Source organism: Poecilia formosa, unplaced genomic scaffold (assembly GCF_000485575.1).
Source record: "Poecilia formosa unplaced genomic scaffold, Poecilia_formosa-5.1.2 Scaffold279, whole genome shotgun sequence".
NCBI lineage: Eukaryota > Metazoa > Chordata > Actinopteri > Cyprinodontiformes > Poeciliidae > Poecilia > Poecilia formosa.
In genome coordinates this window covers 511,755-530,411 of record NW_006800218.1, presented here as the reverse complement: position 1 = coordinate 530,411, position 18,657 = coordinate 511,755, and the positions used below count along the sequence as shown (strand labels likewise).

The following is an 18,657-nucleotide window of genomic DNA, read 5'->3' as shown; positions in this document are numbered from 1 at the left end:
GAAACTGAAAGTAAAACTAAACGTTTGCCCAGGTTTCTGATTGGTTTGGCTTAAAATCGTCTGACCACTTGTGGGCATTTAAATTTCTGATTTTACCCTGAAATGATCTTAAAATATGAAGAAAACGTAGCAAAAGAGTGAGAATATGGCAAAAGTAACACACCCAGTCCTGACACAGCAGAAAACTGTAAATTCCACATCTCTGATCCCGATACTGTTTAGCACCTGGTCCACCAAAACCAACACATATTTATACAAAACATGAAAAATCTTAATTTGCTCTTGTCTAAAGGCACATAGACCCATTTTATCAATATGCTTAGGCACACATGGCAAGATGACATTACAGAATCCTAATCCAGTGCATTTGTTTAGTCAAAATTTTGTCTGAGATGTTGTCATGGCAATTCCGTATTAAGCTTTTTTACTGCAAACGAGTCGCTGCCAGCTACACTGACTTTAGTTTGTAGTAAATGCTGCAGAAGAAAACTGCTTCAACTGACCTTCAAAGTCTTAGGAAATAGTTTGAAGAAAAACAGGCGGTCGGATTTATCAAATAAGGCACTGAGGTTATCTGTATGAAGTCCAAACGCTGCAAAAAGACATACTCTGACATGGTCCTATTGGAGCAAAGCTGTGTTTTCTCTTCAGAAGCAAACTGTAGGATCCAGATTTTCAGCTGAACAATGCAGCCCGAAGAATACTTGAAATATTCCTCCGTTTCAGGAAACCAAGGTCAACATTTTCAGCTCTGACGATCTGTAGTGGTTCGGGTTTGAAGTGAGTCTGAATTGCCACAGTGGCTGCACAGTCCAAGCAGACGTGATAATGTGAGCCTCCAGGAAAACAAAAGCTATTGGACAAGACGAAGCTTCTCTGTCCGGTAGGAGCAAGACGAGTATATCGGCTCGATAATGACATGGAACACTTATGGGATTTTAAAAATAAAGGTAATCTAAACCGTCCGGCTGTGGTCGTCATAAATCACCAGAAGAATGACGGAAAACCTGTTGCTGTGCTGTATTCCATTTTAAAGAGCATTCAGTCATTTGCGACTTATGCAAATGACAAAGGGCTGGCCTACTTTTAGGTCAGAAATTGGTAATGGAACTGTCCTAGCTCTTTTTTTTTTTTTCCAAAATCTGACCCTGATGGAGAGCAACATAAATCATCCTGAGCAAATTGGAGATGTAGCGATCAGAATTTCACCTGCAAACGCAGCTATGAACCAATTCTGAGATGTCTTACGGCCAATAAGAAGAGGTGCGAACATCATTGAACATAACCGTTCTTCTGTAAATGGTTATTTATTATTTATGCCAGGAGCAGAGGCAATGTCAAACACTGTAAAACAGGGTTATAACATCTTTAATACAGAATGAAAACTCTCTCTGGGATCTTAGATCAGTAAATAGTGTGGGAAGCTTAGCAACAACTTTAAAATAAGCAAACGTCCCCAGTAGGCCTGTCGCAATAATCATTGACTCTATTAATCGCATGATACATTAAAACAAACTCGATTTCCATTTTTGTGATTTATTGTTTTTCTCTTCTTTCTTCATCCACCAAAACCTGGATGACAAAGTCTTCTGTCTGGTGCTTTGGACTTTACAGTTCATTTTATTTGTTGTCTCCGTTTTATTTATTTCAGATATTTAAAATGTCTTCCGGTTCCAGCGTTAAATGCTGATTACAATTTAAAATTGATTAATTTTTGAGAATGTGTTCTTGCATTAGTATGCAATTACTATTATGTTACTTGAAAATGGTCTCAAAACAATATTATCATTTATCGCAATAACTTCTGGAACAATCTGGAACAGTCCTGCAAAATTTGTCATTGTGACAGGCCTAGTTCCCATAGGAGTATGCTAGAAAACAGGGCTGAACAGATGTGAACATTTAGGCCGATATAATGTCAGATATTACTGTTGCCCCTATGGCTGATAACCGATACAGATATTATATATAGTTCCCAACCCTTCAACACCATGACAAATAACCACACCACTGACATTTCCTTTCCTTCAGGTAAACACTCCAAATCCTGCAGAACTATTATTGTGCTGAAATAAATACCACAAACCTGAAAAACATACATAAACATCAATAAGATGCAAATAAATGTTTGTTATTAATATTAGCACCTATTTACTTATTGGGCCGATACAGATATGTTAAAAAGTGACTAACATCGGCCAATATATTGTGCACCACTACTACTGAATTCAGAACTTTAAGTTCAAGATGATAAATGATCAGCCTTCCTGTTACCTGCTCAAAGTCGTGTCTCTCTGTCTTTCTCTCCTTCTTTCTTTTTCATTTTTACTGACATGTGAAAAATGCTTTATTTTCCTGGAAGTTTCTCACAACCGTCCGTTTGCTTCTTCTGACTTCAGCGTTCAAACATCTTAGTGACACTGAAAATAGTCAACTTGGTCTTCTCTCAGTAACTACATCCATCACTTAATAGTGTTGGTTTGGTGCAACCTGGTAGTTCTTGGGATTAGGAATGTGGCATTTATCATATCGTTTATCATTTATTGATATACTTAGAATTCTGGTTTACTGTTGCCACAATAAATTTAAATTAAATTATGTTTAAAACTCTCAAGACTGTGATAATTATGGAGATTGCTAGTTGTACTGCTTTTTCCATTCTTTGTTCAAAGACTGGAACAAACAGTGAAAAACATATTTTCAAATACCAAAAAGTTACTTTGTGCATCTTAATGATGTATATTACTTCTTGACATGCTTTTCGAGAGCAGTGTATGTGGGGCCATGCAGTTACAGCCACACAGTTACCTAAAAAATAAGTAATAAATAGTTCTTATCGTCATTTTTATCAATTTCACAATAGTACCACAAAATATCGTGATAAAACCCTTAAGTCCACATCACCCAACCCAAGTTGTGTTTGATGGCGGTGGTTGTCTCTGTCCCCCGAAGCGGTTGCGCTGTGATCCATGTCTTAGTCTATTTACCATGACTGTGTTGGGAAAGTACAGAAGTTGGTCTGCAAAGACAGGTGGGTGTGACACAGCGACGCTCATCTGAATTGTGCAGCACGCAGAGCAGGAGGAAAGAAATCATAACTAAGAGCCAGTGAGGAGGCAGGGGGGGCGCAGGGGGATTTGAGCAGGTATTAAAGGATGATTGCGCGTGGGCTTGTCTGCCGTGCTCCCGAGAAAGAATACAAACCCCGCATCAGATGGAGTGAGGATAATAAAAAGCAAGAAACATCAGAACAACAAAACACAAACAAAAAGGAGACAAAGAGAGAGAGAGAGAGAGCGGTGCATAAATAGTTGAAATATTTCAAATGATTTCAGAAGGTTCTGGTGAAACACTGCATGTGTGTGTCCTCAGCGTCTGCAAGTCGTATTAGTGTCTGGTGATGATGTTCTCTGTACTGTAACTGTAGTGTACACCATGTACATTTTAAATAAAGTCTGAATGCCGCACGGTTCAAATTGGCACTTTTGATCACAGATTTTAATTATTTCTTACAGGAAAAAAAACAAAAAGAAAAAAGAATTACTCCCATAATCTAATTCATAATCCTTCATGGTTTATAAATCAGAATGATCCCTATCTCCCCCAACGACTGATTCTATCTCCTTTTTTGACAGCTGTCAACACTTAAAAATGTTTTGGTTACATATGAATTACATCATTTTTCAATACTCTTTCTGTTTTTAAAATACTTTGTTTTTCGCCGCTCTTTGTCTGGCGTATCGCACTTTTGATTTGTTGATGCCGTGTAGGCATTGCGAGCGCAGACGACGATCACAGTCAGGGTTCAAAGTGATTTCCTCTCCGCTTTAGGTTCTTTATCAGAACGGACACGTTGTTGCGTGTCAAGAGCATCGCCTTCGCTCTCTTATTTTTGCACTGTAAATCTGCCAGCTGCTTTAAATCTTGCACAATCTTAATGGGGCCTGGGGGAAGGAAATCTACAGAAATAATCACTTACTTCCACCTCCAGAACCCAGAGAGATTTTTACTTCAGTTATTTGCTGTGTGTGTGTGTTTGTGCGTATGTGTGAGACAGATCCAGTGATCTCGTTTGATGATGTGTGTCTTTTCAGCTCAGAGCCATGTGGAACCCACCAAATGACCAGAGCGGACAGGTAGCTGCCAGGATGGAGACCACTCCGTCTCTGGGGAGCGCCAGCATCTCCGTCTCTCAGCAGCAGGCCCCCAAGAAGTTTGCCCCCATGGTCGCACCCAAGCCCAAGTTCAACCCGTACAAACAGATGGGAGACGCCGGCCTGTCTGACCCTGCAGGTAACAAAACAAAGAAATGCCTAAAAGTGTTGATATCAAGCAAATTATTAAAGGGGGGCAGGATTATGTAAGGTTGACCTTTTTAAGCTTTGCATCCTGTTAAAGTGTTATTCATCAAAAACACACCTGGATTGTTGCTTTGAGTTTGTTTTTTTTCCTGCATGATTGAGAAACCTTTAAATCTCCCATGGCAACCATTCAGCTGTGCAAAACGCCTGGTTGGACCTAGCTCCACCTTTGAAGCGGTTTTCTAACCCAGCTCCTGCAGACTAGCCTGGAGCAATTAGCAAATGCCTAGTGGAGCTGAATTGAGGCCCAATTTCAAGGCTTTAAATTACTAAATCTTATTTCTTTTAAGTCGTATTAAAAGCATTTTTATAACAACTGATGGTAGCATACTTACTTGATTGTGCTTTAAAAGGACTCTATGTAATACTGCCCCTTTAATAGATTATTTTTAAGTTGTAAATCTTCAGACTGAAGATGCTCGTCCGCATCCCTCAACTTTCTTTTTTCCAGCTGAGGGTGTGGCATTCATAAATCTTCTGTCTGTTGTAGATGAACTTTATTAAGTCTAGTATTGTCTGAAATTAACATTGTAATTAATTGTGTCTTTCCACATTGTTACCTTTTGGTAAATGTTTTTAAAGTAGGTCTCCAAGTTTTCAATTAGGTTTTTTTTTCAGTCTTACAAAACCTATTGCATCTAGACCTTGAGGAGGTTTAGCTAAAGCTTTTCAGCCTTTTTTGAAAACTCAGAGGACCTGAGCTCAAAATGGAAAAAAAAATATAAATAAATAAATAAATGTAGAGTGACTTGCTAAAGTATTCATAAAGGATAAGTAATATTCAGCTTTTTTATTTCAAAAAATAGTCTCCTGTAGTCGGCACTTTGTAGAAAGTGCCAGCAACACCGGGTTGCACTGGATCACGGGTCCAATATTCCTATTTCTAATAATTGAACAGTGTTTTCTGTTATAGTCCAGTAAAGAATATTATTCTTTACTGGACTATTATTCTTTCTTCAGCTTCATTTTCCTTCCACATCACAATTATGCACTGCTCTGCATTAATCTGTCACATGAAAATCCCAATAAAATACATGGAAGTTTGCGATTGTAACATGATAAAACGTGAGAAAGTTCAAGAGGTCAGAATGGCGCGTGGCTTAAAAAGGTGCTGACTCGCATCATTTTTCCTGTGTAGCCGTTGTAACGGCGTTGTACTGAGCCCGTCCTGGAGTGAGGCTCTGTTAGAGGCGTTAATTTAAGAACAGTGGTGAGAATGAGGGACTCTGAGCAGTTGACGGTATTGACATTTTAGATGTGGGGAGGGAAGGAGGGAGGTGGAGTTCCTGCATGAATAATACTGAATAAACAGTGCAAGTGCTGTGGTTTGCAGTCATGTGTGAGTTCAGGAAGCCTTATGTTGAATGTTTTTTTTGTTTTTTTACGTCTCTGGGGACACGATGGTTTATTTAAAAAAAAAAAAGACTTCTGTCTTACTTTCAACACGATAATTGCACGTAGTGAGTGTGTGGGTGTTAAATTTTCTTTAGTGCAGGTTGAAATATTAAGCTAATAGCTTTCTTTTTTGAATTGTAAAACTCAAGTTTTTAAAAAAAGCAACTATCTGCAAAGGGTAATATAATTTTGAGCGAATAATAGATGATAACTGGGGTATTTTATTTTAGAAAAAGCATATTTATGAAAGATTCTTGGTGTTTTCTCCAGGAGAGGCATTTGTTGTTTTTTTGTTTTTTTCTTAAAGGTAAAACATGCTATGTTAAAAAGCTAATTTTACAAGCTCAGGATTTTGACTCAAAGAGGAACAACATTGGGACAATTTATGCAAATTATATCAAAAATATTTTATTTAAATAAGAGTATGGTAAAACACAGGAAGTAGGCTGCAGATGGACAAGAACGGTGAAAAGTCAAAGCCATCAGGATTGCTCATTTGAATTGAAAAAGCAAGGTCATGTTTTAATAAGTTATAAATGCGACGCTCTGTTTGAGTCGTCTGCCGTTTAGAAACGTTTGCAAACTTTTCAGAATTTGTTGTGAAGTCTCCAGCGTCCAAGATGTTCTAACGGCGGGACGTGGCACAGAGGCGATGGCGCGCAGCCGTGCGTCTTCCCACTTCCTGTCTGGCTGATATGTTGTAACATGAGCATTATCTAAACGTCTACCCTCAAGCCCCCCCTGAGAGCACCTAGATTTCCAAAACAGGGGAAACGGTTATGAAATTCGGCGTGTAGTGATCACACTGTGAGGCTGAAAACACGGCTGTCAGTGGGGGTTTGCGGTTTGACTTCAGATCTCCTTCTGCTGCAGATGTTGGCTTTGTGAAAATTGTTCTTAGACGGCTGCTTTTTCAGGTTTGCCCACCGCTGAAAGGAGGGCAAACAAACAAGAAAACCCCCCAAAAAGAAACAAGACGTTTAACACACGGCTATTAGAGAGATTCAGTAAGGAGATATCTTACATATGTAGTCTGGAAAAAAAAAACAAACAAAACAAAAAACATTTTTGTTTCTATACTCTTACATTAAACCAAAGGTAATTTTCAAATATTTGCTCTCTGATGAATATCCTTCTAATTGAAGGACAAAAACAGAGTTTTGCAGAGTAAAACAGGAAATCAAACATAAACAAACCCATTGAAATAGCTGCATCAGTCGTTTCTCTGAATGGTGAGAATAGCTGGGTTGGTTTCTACTTGAGGAACATGAAATGACTTTGACTCATTATGGAGACATTAAACAACGTTCCAGTTAGGAGTGAGTGGCTGCTGTAAACTGAAAAACCTTCACAAAAGTCACCAATAGTTTTTCAAAAGGACAGAATCATGTGACTACATGGTCAGGCTGCTACACACACATCTTACTTCTGTTTAAGCATCACACAATGAATCATTTTGCTGGACGATGAATTGTCCCAGAAGTTATTGTGGTACATGATAATCTTATTGTTTTGACATTATTTTCAAGTAATACAACAATAATGGCAAAATAATGCAGGAAGACATTCTCAAAGATCAATGAACTTTAAATTCTAATGAACATTTAACACAGAAAGTGGAAGACATTTTAAAAATCCAAAAATACGTAGAACAACAGAAGCATTAAATAAAGTGAATTATGAAGTCTCTGTAAGTGTTTGTCAAAAAGTGGTCTGGTTGAAACCAGACTGAACCAGAACACCAGACTGAAGACGTTTATCATCCAGTTTTTGGTAGAAAGAGAGAAAAGAGAAAAACAATAAATTGTGCAAATAGAAGTTATTGAGCTCATTTCAATGGATCATGTGATTAACTGATTTATTGCTTACTGCAGCTGACCTAGTTCTGTAAATAATTTTCTTTCTGATCATGAAAACATGGAATGAATTTAAAATTTGCAAACCATGTGCGTGATTTAATTTAGTTTGAAATCAATAGTTCTGAAACCACCGTGATTTTCCATCACCCTGTTCCTGCTCCAACTGGAGTTCTCTCTAGCTCTATGGAGACTTAAAATCTGTTGAAGTCTTCAACAAAATTTAGTAGTTTTCTGTTTTTGTTGTTTTACTTTTTCCCCTTTTTTTTGGAGGGTGTGAGCTCGAACCTGATTTACAGCACTAATACCTTCCTCCTAATTTTGCACGAAGCTTGTCAAAATTGAATTGGTAAATTGAATTTTTAAGAACTAATCTACAGAAAATGATTCACTTCCTCTGTACAAGTCATTATCAGCAGAAGAGACCATTAGAAAGTTGTTTTATTTAGTTAAAACTGCTGTTCCAGCTGTTTGAAATAAAAAAAAAAATCAAAACAATTAACTCAAAATAATTTCTGTGACAAAGTTCAAGGTTATAGTGAAGGGCAATTTGAGAAGCTGAACAAAACCGGTTGTATCATCTGTTTGATAATAGCACCATAATGATAGCGGTTTATCCCTGAAAAGTTCTTGTATTATTGCAGTTTCTGTTGCAGCTTTAATTGTCAGCAGCGTGGAGACACTGAATAAAGTTTTTAGCCCTTTTTTTTAAGCTGGGTGTGTGTATTATGAGTCAGATTCCTCAGCAGCTCATTGGCACGTCCATTCTGAGTTTGCAGTGTTTTGACTTTGTGGCGCCGACGCCTGCAGCAGCGTCATTGTTTTTCATGTTTTGTTTCCCGGCTTCAGCTAACGAACTCCCAGTGAGCGTTTCCTGAAAAATGTCCAAAAGGTTTCCTCAAAATCAGATGGATTTTAAAACAACTTGTTAATCCAACCCTTTTTATTTTTGAAGACAAAAAAAAAAACTTGCCGTAGGCCGACGCTAATCAGTTTGGTTGTTTGTTTTTTTCAGAAGGCCAGCTAACAAATGGTTAGTGTGCTAATGTGTCAGAAGACGCATTTATTGCTGCTTATTGCTTAATTTATTGCCAGATTTTCAATAGAATCCATAATGGATCGTGTTCACAGCATATTTCTCATTGGACCTTTGAAAGTACAAACGGATTCAGACATAAAGCGGCTCTTTGTTTACACAGTGTCACAACTGGACACCAAGTCATCTGCTGATCACACAGCACCAGATTTATCCTGTTTTTATCACAGTTGGTGTCAAAGTAAGTGCTGCGCATCCTAGAGGGCTTTTGCTGTCACAACAAGTTTTTCTGGTCAGGAACTCGTCCATTCCTCGTTTGGTACGTTAGGAGCAAAGCAGCTTGGTGAATTTTACTGCCAACCAATCAGAAAGATGACTGAGGTAAACAGGTTAGATTTTATGATTTAAAAAAAAGTCATTGAACATTTATGGTAAAAAAAAATGTATTAGATTCAATAGTTTTAGCATCTCATCTTCCCTCCAGTGTTCTGAGGCCTCCTTAGCGCCACCTAATGACCATCACTTTGAAAAACACTGCATTAAGCCAATTTCATGCCAAGTGAAGAAGAGTAGACGAAAGCAGTATATCAGTAAATTGTGGTAAAGTGACATCAGCAGCTCATTTATGAAAGAACTGGATATTTTTTTCCACAGAGCTACACTGAACCCCCGTCTAATTGCGGTTCAGAGTTTTTCTGCGAATCGCAACTCCAAATTATTCACGGAAATTCATGTATTTCAAAGATTTTTGTCATAGAGGATATCTAGGTTATTCAAAATAAAATGTAGCTTTGGCAGTTGGAATACCTAGACTAGGACTTTTTTTGTTTTTTGCTGTGATTTTTGCTTCCGTGTAACAATAAACCTAAAATATTGAGTGTTTGTATATTTGATCCACTTCTTAAAAGGCTGATGGAAAGGTCAGCTGCAAAAAAATAAATTGTTTCCGGAAAGGGAAGTCACTTCTTGGGTTTTCCTTTTAGTTTCTGGGAAAAAAAAAAAAGGATGACGTGATGCAATCGTCTTACTTTTAACTCTGAATGAAAGTGCAGGAACTTTGGGTGAGTTGTGTAAATTAGTTTTATTTCAGTTTTTCTTTTGGCGGGATTCACAATTTGACCTCTAAATGGGTCAGAGTTCTTCTGTGAAGGTCGGCTGGCGTGAAAAGGTTGAGACCTGTGATGGCAACCTGCTGCATGTAAAATAATAAGCAGCCGTTATGGAAACACTTCCAACCTTTTGCATCAGAAAAAGCAGGATCCCCCTGCTTTTTACAGAAATAAAACTGAACTTTTTTAAACCTCCTCTGCACCATTTCTTTTACTTACTTTTAATCAATAAGGTAGTGATTTGCATTCTCATGAAACAGAGGTACCAGTGTTTTATTTAGATTTTCTTTGGATTATATATATGCTTTACTCCTTTTTGTAAATGTCTGCAAAAAACTAAATACTGTAACCTTCTAGTAGTAAAATGTTTTGTCTCATTTTAAGGCAGAAATATCACTTCCCTATTTTGCAGAAATCACTTCCTATCACCTCTCTTGCAGCTTTTCTTCGTCGTCTGCATGCTCACAGGGTTAATGAAACACTATTATTTAAAAGAGTCAGGAATATTACCGTTGATAATATTTGTTTTTACTGATTTGCTCAAGAATCCATTTTGCAGGACTTTAATGTTGAAAGCAATGCCAGCGCTTTAGGAGATGCTTTGCATTCCACACTGCTCGGATCTGATTAGGTTTTGGGTGATGCGTCCGCTAAAATCCGCGTTCATTTTCTGGTTAAATATGTGTCTTTAATATGATTTAGATTAGCATCGGCATTTTGAACGTGCAAACAGGAGCGCTAAAGCCTTCTTCAGTCTTCTCTTCTTGTCAGGGGATAAGACATCTTTATGAACAGATAATCGGGGGTCTCTTCTCATTTTCCTTTTTTTTTTTTTATTTAATTCCTCTATGCCAAGTAAGGGGTGGGGGGAACTGTCTGATAAAAAAAAAATCTGGGATTAGCATAAAAAATAACTCAATTTGGTGCAGCGAGTGGATGTGTCTTTTGTCTAGCAGGGGCCGGCATCAGGGCTGCAGTGAGCAGTCAGGGGCCGTGTTTATTGTGGGGACAAAGGAGGCTGTGCAGGCGGGGGGGCCCGAGGTTTGGCTCCACTCATCTTCTTTTTTTTTTTTTAAAGGGACATACTTGTTCTGATTAAAGCCCAGCAGGAGCGCACGAAGTCTCAGACGGTGACCCTTTACTTAAAATTTTTTACATCAGGTCCCATGCTGGGGTTTAGGGTTATCCTATATATGCTGGAAGACATATGTGAAGGTCAGTTGTGTTTTTTTTTTTTTTTTTAAATATGTATTATCTGTAGAGAGGTAGTAGAACAAGGGCGTTTTTCTATTTGAAAATAACTTGAAAAGATGGACTGTCACAATAAGAAACTAATTAATAAATTAAATCACAAAGTAAAATATTAACTAAGACATGGACTCGAAATACTTTATTATTTTTATGTGGATAGACTTCAAGGTTTCCCCCAGAAAACTTGCTAAGGCTGGTGGTTGGGCGCTAGAGCAGCCATCCATCCAGCGCCCCGTTGTGTTTTTGAGTTAAAAAATGTTAAACGTTGACAGGAAATTTGAAAATATCACTTGATAATCATGTGTTATTGTAAAATTAACACCTGAACACCAACTATAAAGTCTTAGAATATGCAATATGCCTGGTGGGGCTGCAAGTAAAGCCTGGTGGCCCGCCAGGCTTATAATACACTTGGGGAAACCCTGGACTTTATTTATATATTTATTTTGGATGTAAAATTACTTCCAATTCATCAAAGTGAGAATGACACGTCTAAAAAATATCTTCCGAAACCACAAATGCACCTGATGACGAAGAGGTGAAATCACCACAGAATTCTGAAAAGCAATTTTGTTTTTTTCTGGCACTGTGCTGCCCCCAACTGGTCAGCTGGAGAAACCGAGCAGTGCTCTCGCCGCTGCATTTTGTCGTTTGACCCGACTCGCACGTAAACCTGACCTGCATTCCCACCCCAAGTATAACACCCTGCACTCATGACGCCTTTGTTTCAACACTGACGACTTTTCTCTTTCAAGTATGTGATCAAACTTTGAAATGCGTTTCATTCTTATTATCGCCAATAGCCGATCATAGCTGAGTCGAAAGCTGCTGCCAGCCTGGGGTCACATGCGCCGGTGACTAGGTTTGTGTATCGGTGCAAGACGTGATGTCAAGGACAGACGTCAGACACTCGAAACGGTTTCTCCTTGAGTCATGTTCACCTTTCAGAAGGCGAACTCATAAAATTTTAATAGGTTGATCTCTCTTCACAATCCTCTTTTTTGTTTTTTGGCGGTCTGAAACTAATTTAGAGACGTGTGTGAGCCGAACAAATGGTGCTAAACGTTCTTACAAATTAGTCATTTTCTTCATCTTCTCTCAAAATGTCATATTGAGTGATAAGAATCTACCGTGTGCAGATAGGATTACATGAAAAAGCCCTAAACCCACTTGCTTAATTACTGACTAATACGTAACTCTCGGCGCGGTTTCATAATGTCTGGCTCGCCAATCATCAAGGGCACTACGTTTGTTTTTTTTCTTTCTTTTCGGGGCGGTGGGGAGACTTATCAAAGTGAAAGTTAAACATCCGACAAGAGCTGTTTTTAGTTTGAGGGTGAGAAGGGGGGAAAGGAGCAACTTTAACACGAAGTTCCAACAAAAGCTGCTGCTAATTGTTTGCTAAGAGCAGTTCAAACATGTGCATAAGCTGTTTTTATTCCTCCCTGCTTGACTGGCCAGAGGCAAACTGACTACCGGTTGTTATGTCAGAGTCCCTCATGGGTGTCACCAGGAGAATTTACAGGAAACCCACCATTGAGTGGATCGGCCTCCCTGTAGATACCACAGGCCCGCGCTCTGGGCTCATACCAAGGCAACTTTTCTCTAAGTGGAGCACAGCAGACTCTCTCAACTTCTCCTTGTGTCTGCAGCTTTCTGCAAAGTGGGTGTAAATCTTGAACAGTGGTTGTTTTTGCGCCTGTATTATGTTTGTATTCCCGTCGATCTTTTGCTCTGTAACTTGAAACGTTTAAAGTCTGACTTCGCCAGAATGAAATATTTCATTTCTCCCAATCTTGTCACTCGCCTCTGAACCTGTAGTATGATATGTTTTTTCCTCAGATGCTGCTGATGAGTTAAGAACACAATAACTGAGCTGCAGCTGGCTGTGGGTTTTCATTTTTATTTTTACAGCTAAACACTTTTTTTTTCCTTTCCAGCGTTTTCAATCTAAAAATGAGTGACAACAACCCTAATTCCTGCTGAGTGAGTTTGTATGTAAAGAAGGAGCAGCCTACTACATGTTGAATTTCATTATTTTAGTTTAGAAAATCCACGAAATACTGCACCACGCCTTCCACATTTTGGAAAAAAGACCAATTGATATAATCTACGTGTTACTTTGAAGGGTGGTGAATGTCCTCCGGTACATTAAAATGACAATGGTCTATTATTTTTGATTTGTACAAGTTTTATGGTAACATTTGCATAAAAAATTCTAGGTGCTCAGATATCAGGAAGTGTCAGGCAGAGGTAAAAGTTCCTAGTCAAGACATTCTTCATTAAAAATATTCTTAAAATACCTTCGGCCAGTTCTGAGTCTCCAAGCCCTCTCAAAGTTTTGTAAAAGTGTCTTCTACAAGGACACAATTCCTCCCGATTCAGCAAACATTTAACTCAAGTATGAACTGCAGGAATTTGGATTTACCATTTAGTATTTTTCTTCGTTTTCTTTTTTCAGCAGTACTGTGGAAGCTTGGTGGGGAGGAATTTCCTTAGTCTGACACTGGGTAATAACTTCTCTCTGGCTGTAAAGAGTTGATTAGTAGAGTGTTTTAGTAATTGTTATCTTGTTAGTTTTGACTGAAAACATCTGTAGGCATTTCATGGGAGACATTCAGTGTGTTTGTAATGTGAATCTCTGTTATTCCATGCTAACTATTCTTTCATCTTGAGGAACTTTTTATTGAAATGAAGTCAGCCATGAACCAGATGACAGAAAAAGATAGAGTGACCGACACTAAAATGAATCTAAATCCTGGTGAGATTGCTTTATTTCTTAACGGATGGTTGCTAAGCCAGCTTTCCAGCATATCATTGTTCTCTATCAGACTGGATTTAACAATGTTGACCAGTAAGTTGGACTCCATGACAAGGGCTTGGACAGAGTCGACCCAAAAGAACGAAACAATGCGTCAGCCAAGCTCCTTCTCTATTGTTCTAAAACCATGAAACCTTCCATTTGTTGCTTATCTCGAGATTTCTCAGTTTGTTCGGCCAAATTCTTGAATTTCAAAGCGGAGGCGACCGTCCAGAAAGCAGGAACCCCTTTCAATCTTTTGCTAGATCGCTTCCTTGGTGCAACCCAGGCGTCACATTGCTATTTTAACAAACTTCAATTCTTCTTAGACCTTATATATACAAGCATTTAACGATGAAGTCCTTCTATTTCACTTCAGGATTTATATCTTAAGGCACAATGACAAAGATAAAGTGACTGAGTTCAGTTAATGTTGTCATAAAAATGTCCTTAATGGTAAAAATGTTGGATGTTCTGGTCCATTATTAAAGTGAATTACCTTAAGCAGAGGAATGACAGTCAGTGAGGCAGTTAAACCTGCAAGGTTTCTTAGAGTTAAAGAAAACTGATTGTGTGCCATATGCTCCTGGACACACACATGCCATTTTAACAGACGAGAAAATCCCCTGTGAAAGTAGAAACAGGACCCGGTTGTGCGGCGGAGGATTCCCGTCATGGCAGCGGCTCGAAGGTGTCGTGTTCTGAAACTAGCTGAGTGCGCGCAGCAGCGGCTGCTTGCAGTGACATTTGACTGGCTTCGTTTACCCTCTCTCAGGCTTGTTTAGAAGAAAAGACAACAAAGACTTCCTTCCCACCTTTGATGAATATCTCTTTGAGTCATTAGAAAAACCTCACAGACCACACATTTCAGTGAATGTGAGGGTAATTTATTGTTTGGGCTCCCGGATAAGAAAGCTTGTAGCTTTGAACCCTTCTCTCAATATTAGTTTCTTCACTTTTATGTGCGAAAGATAATCTGTCTGTCGTTCCTGATCTCGGTTTCTTTTCTCGTTCACTGAGTAGCTAATTTTGCTTGCTTTCATACTTAAAAAGAGAGCATCTCCAAAGAATCCCTCCATAGGATCTCCAAACTAAATGAAGTCATAAATCACTCTTCTATACATATCATACTAATTAAGAGCTGGGCTCAGCTGCTGTTCTCCAGCGGAAGATGGGGAAAAAAAAAAAACTGGTCCATAATTATGTCAAAACAATGTGCTCTCCACCTCTGCCACAGCTCATTTGGGTCCAGGATGTGGAGATGAAACATGTGGACTGTCACCAAGGACTTAAAAAGAGTTTGTCCTGTTTGTGTGGAAAGGGCTGCACATTTCTGGCTCCTTAAAGGACAACGTTCTGGATTTGTTGAAGTGAGGTTTTGTTAAAATCCTAAAACTGTTGGAGTCCTGATTTAGTGTTGGAGGTGTCATAAAGCTGAGTGAGAATGAGATTCATCTTCACAAAATGCTATTCAGTTGCTCTTATGAAGTAGCTGTAAGCTAGCATGAGTGCTGCACAATGGTGTCGAGCTTTAAGCTCGACACCATTTTTTTTTTTTTTTTTTAAAGATATTTTTGAGACTCTGATTTTGGAATAAGGAAGGAAGTATTTCTTCAGATTTACAAAAATTCAGAGTTCCACAATCAGGCGCTGCTACAGCATGCGAGGCTAATGCTTAGCGGTGGACAGTGTCAACTATAAACCTAGCTTAAAAATGCCTTTTTTTTTTGTTGACCGTCTGCTTAAAAACTGTTGGTTGTGGTCAATAACACTTGGCTACTAAGACATTTTTGAGGCCTCCATCTTTACATGTATTTTTGTGACAGCAAAATAAATGTAAAGAGAAAAATAAAGAAATAAGGAGAAAAATTACAAGATAAAAGTTTAACCTTTAGAATAAAAAGTCCATTAAGATTAAAAACCTCTTTTTCAAGGTATTCCTGGCCAAAGCCTATTTACTTATAGCAGTTTTTAATGCAGATGGACCACATTAGATTTTCTCTGGTCTGAACTGGATAATTGAGTATTTGTTTCAGGGTGGTTGTTCATATAGAAGTCTATTATTATTTATCGAGGAAATAAAGGAAAGAGGCTGTGCGCCACATTGGATCTTCCTGTGTGAAACACTTCATGAGATGTAACAGGTTTCCGATCAGAATAAACTACCTGACAGAAAACTTTATTCTCTTGAACTGTTTCAGGTGTAGTTATATTGGACGTGGTTTATATTTTCCTCTCTCAATTTGTGTTTCACACAGGAAGATCACAGGTGGTGCACCGCCTCCTTCCTTCTATTTGCTGTGTGTAGATAATCATTTACTTTTTTTTTTAAATAACAATAAAAGGAAACCTTTTAAGATTTATCAAAGTGTGTGAACTGCTTTGAAATACTACAGTGTGTATTTATTTTAAGTCAGTAGAAGCCCCCTCTGGTGTTGGGTCTTCTCGGACTACCCGTTAGCTTTAGCCTCTGGGGTTTCTATAAAATTTAGATGCTAAGAGAGTTTACTGTAAACATTTGTTAGTATTTCACTTTCAGAACTATCCCTTTTTTTATTTGTTACAGTTTAGTGATGCGTTTCTGCAGACCTTATCTGTTTGAGCCTGCAGACGCGCATATCTTCTGGGACTCAGGGCAGCGATACGTACACGAACCGACTGACCCTGAAGAGGCTGAAGACCCCCGCATGGGGTTGAATACCAGAGTAAGCCAGAGCCGAGGATTCCTCTTGGATAAGATGTCTTGCCAGACCTAAAAACAAACCCAGTTCCTTCCTTCTCAGGAATCTCGAAACTCCGGTTCTGTGACTTTAACAGTTCAGCTCCACATGTGGACCTACGGTCCCAACCTCAACACACAATCCACAATCTCTTTTCTTTTCTTTCTTTTCTTTTTTTTTTTTGGGATCTCGCTGAGGCTCTCAGACAGCGGCGACTCCGGCTTTCAGCCCGTAAATCAGGCTCAGGTTGTTGGGAGATAATTTCCACTGTGTGCGGCCAAAAACACCCTCGCCCTGTATTTTAGGTTTCTTCAGTTTGCAGCCTCTTTCTTCCTTTCCTTTCTGTCAAGTGTTGGACACTTTGTGTGAGAATTGCACTTCATGGCTTTTGTCCTAAATCTTTACAAGCCAGATGGCCGCTGCGTACACACACAGAACTCTGGTGAAATTGTACATATGCAAATCTGCTAACATATGCTCAACCTTCAATGTATAATCTTCCTTCCCTCACCGCTTACTGATGTAACTAATCCTCCCTACTACTTTGAAATGAAAAAGATTTTCTGCTGTGTGAAATTTCTGACAACGAACATTTAAAGGTTTAATTTGAGTAGGAAATTTAATTAGCCACAGTTAGCCACATTTGGTCGCGACAGCCAATCATAAACATCGCTAATATGAAAAACAAAGTCTAATATTAGCGCGAGTGTCACAGCTGGATCCATCGCTCGGCTCTTTATCGTCTGCTCCACAACACTGGTCGGCCCGATAACCAATTACACCTCTTACGGCCCCCTCCAATAGCTTTAATCACTGATTAGGATTCCTCGTTCACAAAGCAGCTACTTAAAAGTAATTGCTCAATAAAGGGAGGGGAAGTTGTCGTATTAAGGAGGTGTTCCTGCTGCTTCTCTCATTAGCGACTCACTCGGAGCTTTCATCTCCCAATTGTCGCAAATGGAGTCAGTTTCATTCACAGCACAGGATCCGTCCTCCCCTCCTCCTGCAGCTCCCTGAATTCAGCTTGCCGCGCGCCGCCATAAAGCGCGATGCCATTAGCGGCCGCGCTAACCTGGAGCACAGAAGGAGCTCGCCTGCTTTGAGCTCTGTTGGTTTCTGATTTGTTGCAAATACAACATATCAAGTGACGTAAAAGGGAAGTTTTTTTGTTTTGTTTTGTTTTGTTTTGCTTGTTTGTTTGTTGTATTTATTTATTTTTTTTAGTGGGTTTGATTTCTGGTGGCGCTGGCCGGAGTGTGGAAATGCTTCTCAGCAAATGCAGCAGCTGCGGTGGGAACTTATGAGCTCTTGTTGTGACTCGTAAAAATATAAATGAGTTTTCCCAAAGAAGTTTTTCAGTTCAAAACATTCACTTTAAGATTGTTCTGAGTGAAAAAACAAAACAAAAAAAATCTCAAATATGCCATGATTTCAGTGGAGACCAGAAGAATGTCTGATACTGATGAGGAGAAAGGCAGCTTAGGAATTTCCTCCTGGAAAAGAGAAGTGGTAAAATACAGGGGAAACACAAGTGACATTTCCAATTGAATGGCAAATATGTCTGATTTTAGTCTTCCTTTTTGTAATATTTATAACAGAACTAGACATTCTCCCTGCTTGAATTCAGACACTTTTACACACCAGTTGGTCTGCAATGTTGCCCAATCGTCAACAAGTGAAAGACAAATCACCTCCTGCTCTGCAAAACCTAATTAGTTCTCCAATCTTAAAAAAATACATACAAACTTGTCACCTCAATGTTTTTTAGATTTCACTAAATTAACTAAGTAACATAAACTTGTGCAATTTTAGTCAGCCTAACTTAAGTTAACTTAATAAATCTGAGCATGTTGTAATTACTTACAGTATCCAAAGCTTAATTTTTTTTGTATATGTAAATAAATCCTTAGAATTGTTTCACATTAAAACAATTACTTTAATATCTAAAGAATCTTTTTTTCCATAATAAAAAAAGAAAAATGTAATGAATAAATTAGAACACCCCTTGTATGTATTCAATCTTAAAATGGTTAAAAACACAGTCGTTTTCCATCAGGTGGATATGATGAGAACACGCTGACACTCAGTACTTTACAGAAGGTTTGTCTTGTTCAAACCTCAGACTTTAA

The 18,657-nt window shown here is 38.7% G+C and overlaps 1 protein-coding gene across 1 annotated transcript in view; it reads left to right on the top strand.

Moving 5' to 3' along the window:
* The window catches only part of lpp (LIM domain containing preferred translocation partner in lipoma), a 199,289-nt gene that overhangs the window by 56,082 nt on the left and 124,550 nt on the right, over positions 1-18,657 (top strand). Inside the window, exon 4 of the mRNA XM_007571364.2 lies at positions 4,095-4,293. Within this exon, the coding sequence (XP_007571426.1) occupies positions 4,104-4,293 (190 nt within the window). The 5' untranslated portion in view covers positions 4,095-4,103. The remainder of the gene's footprint in view (positions 1-4,094; positions 4,294-18,657) is intronic.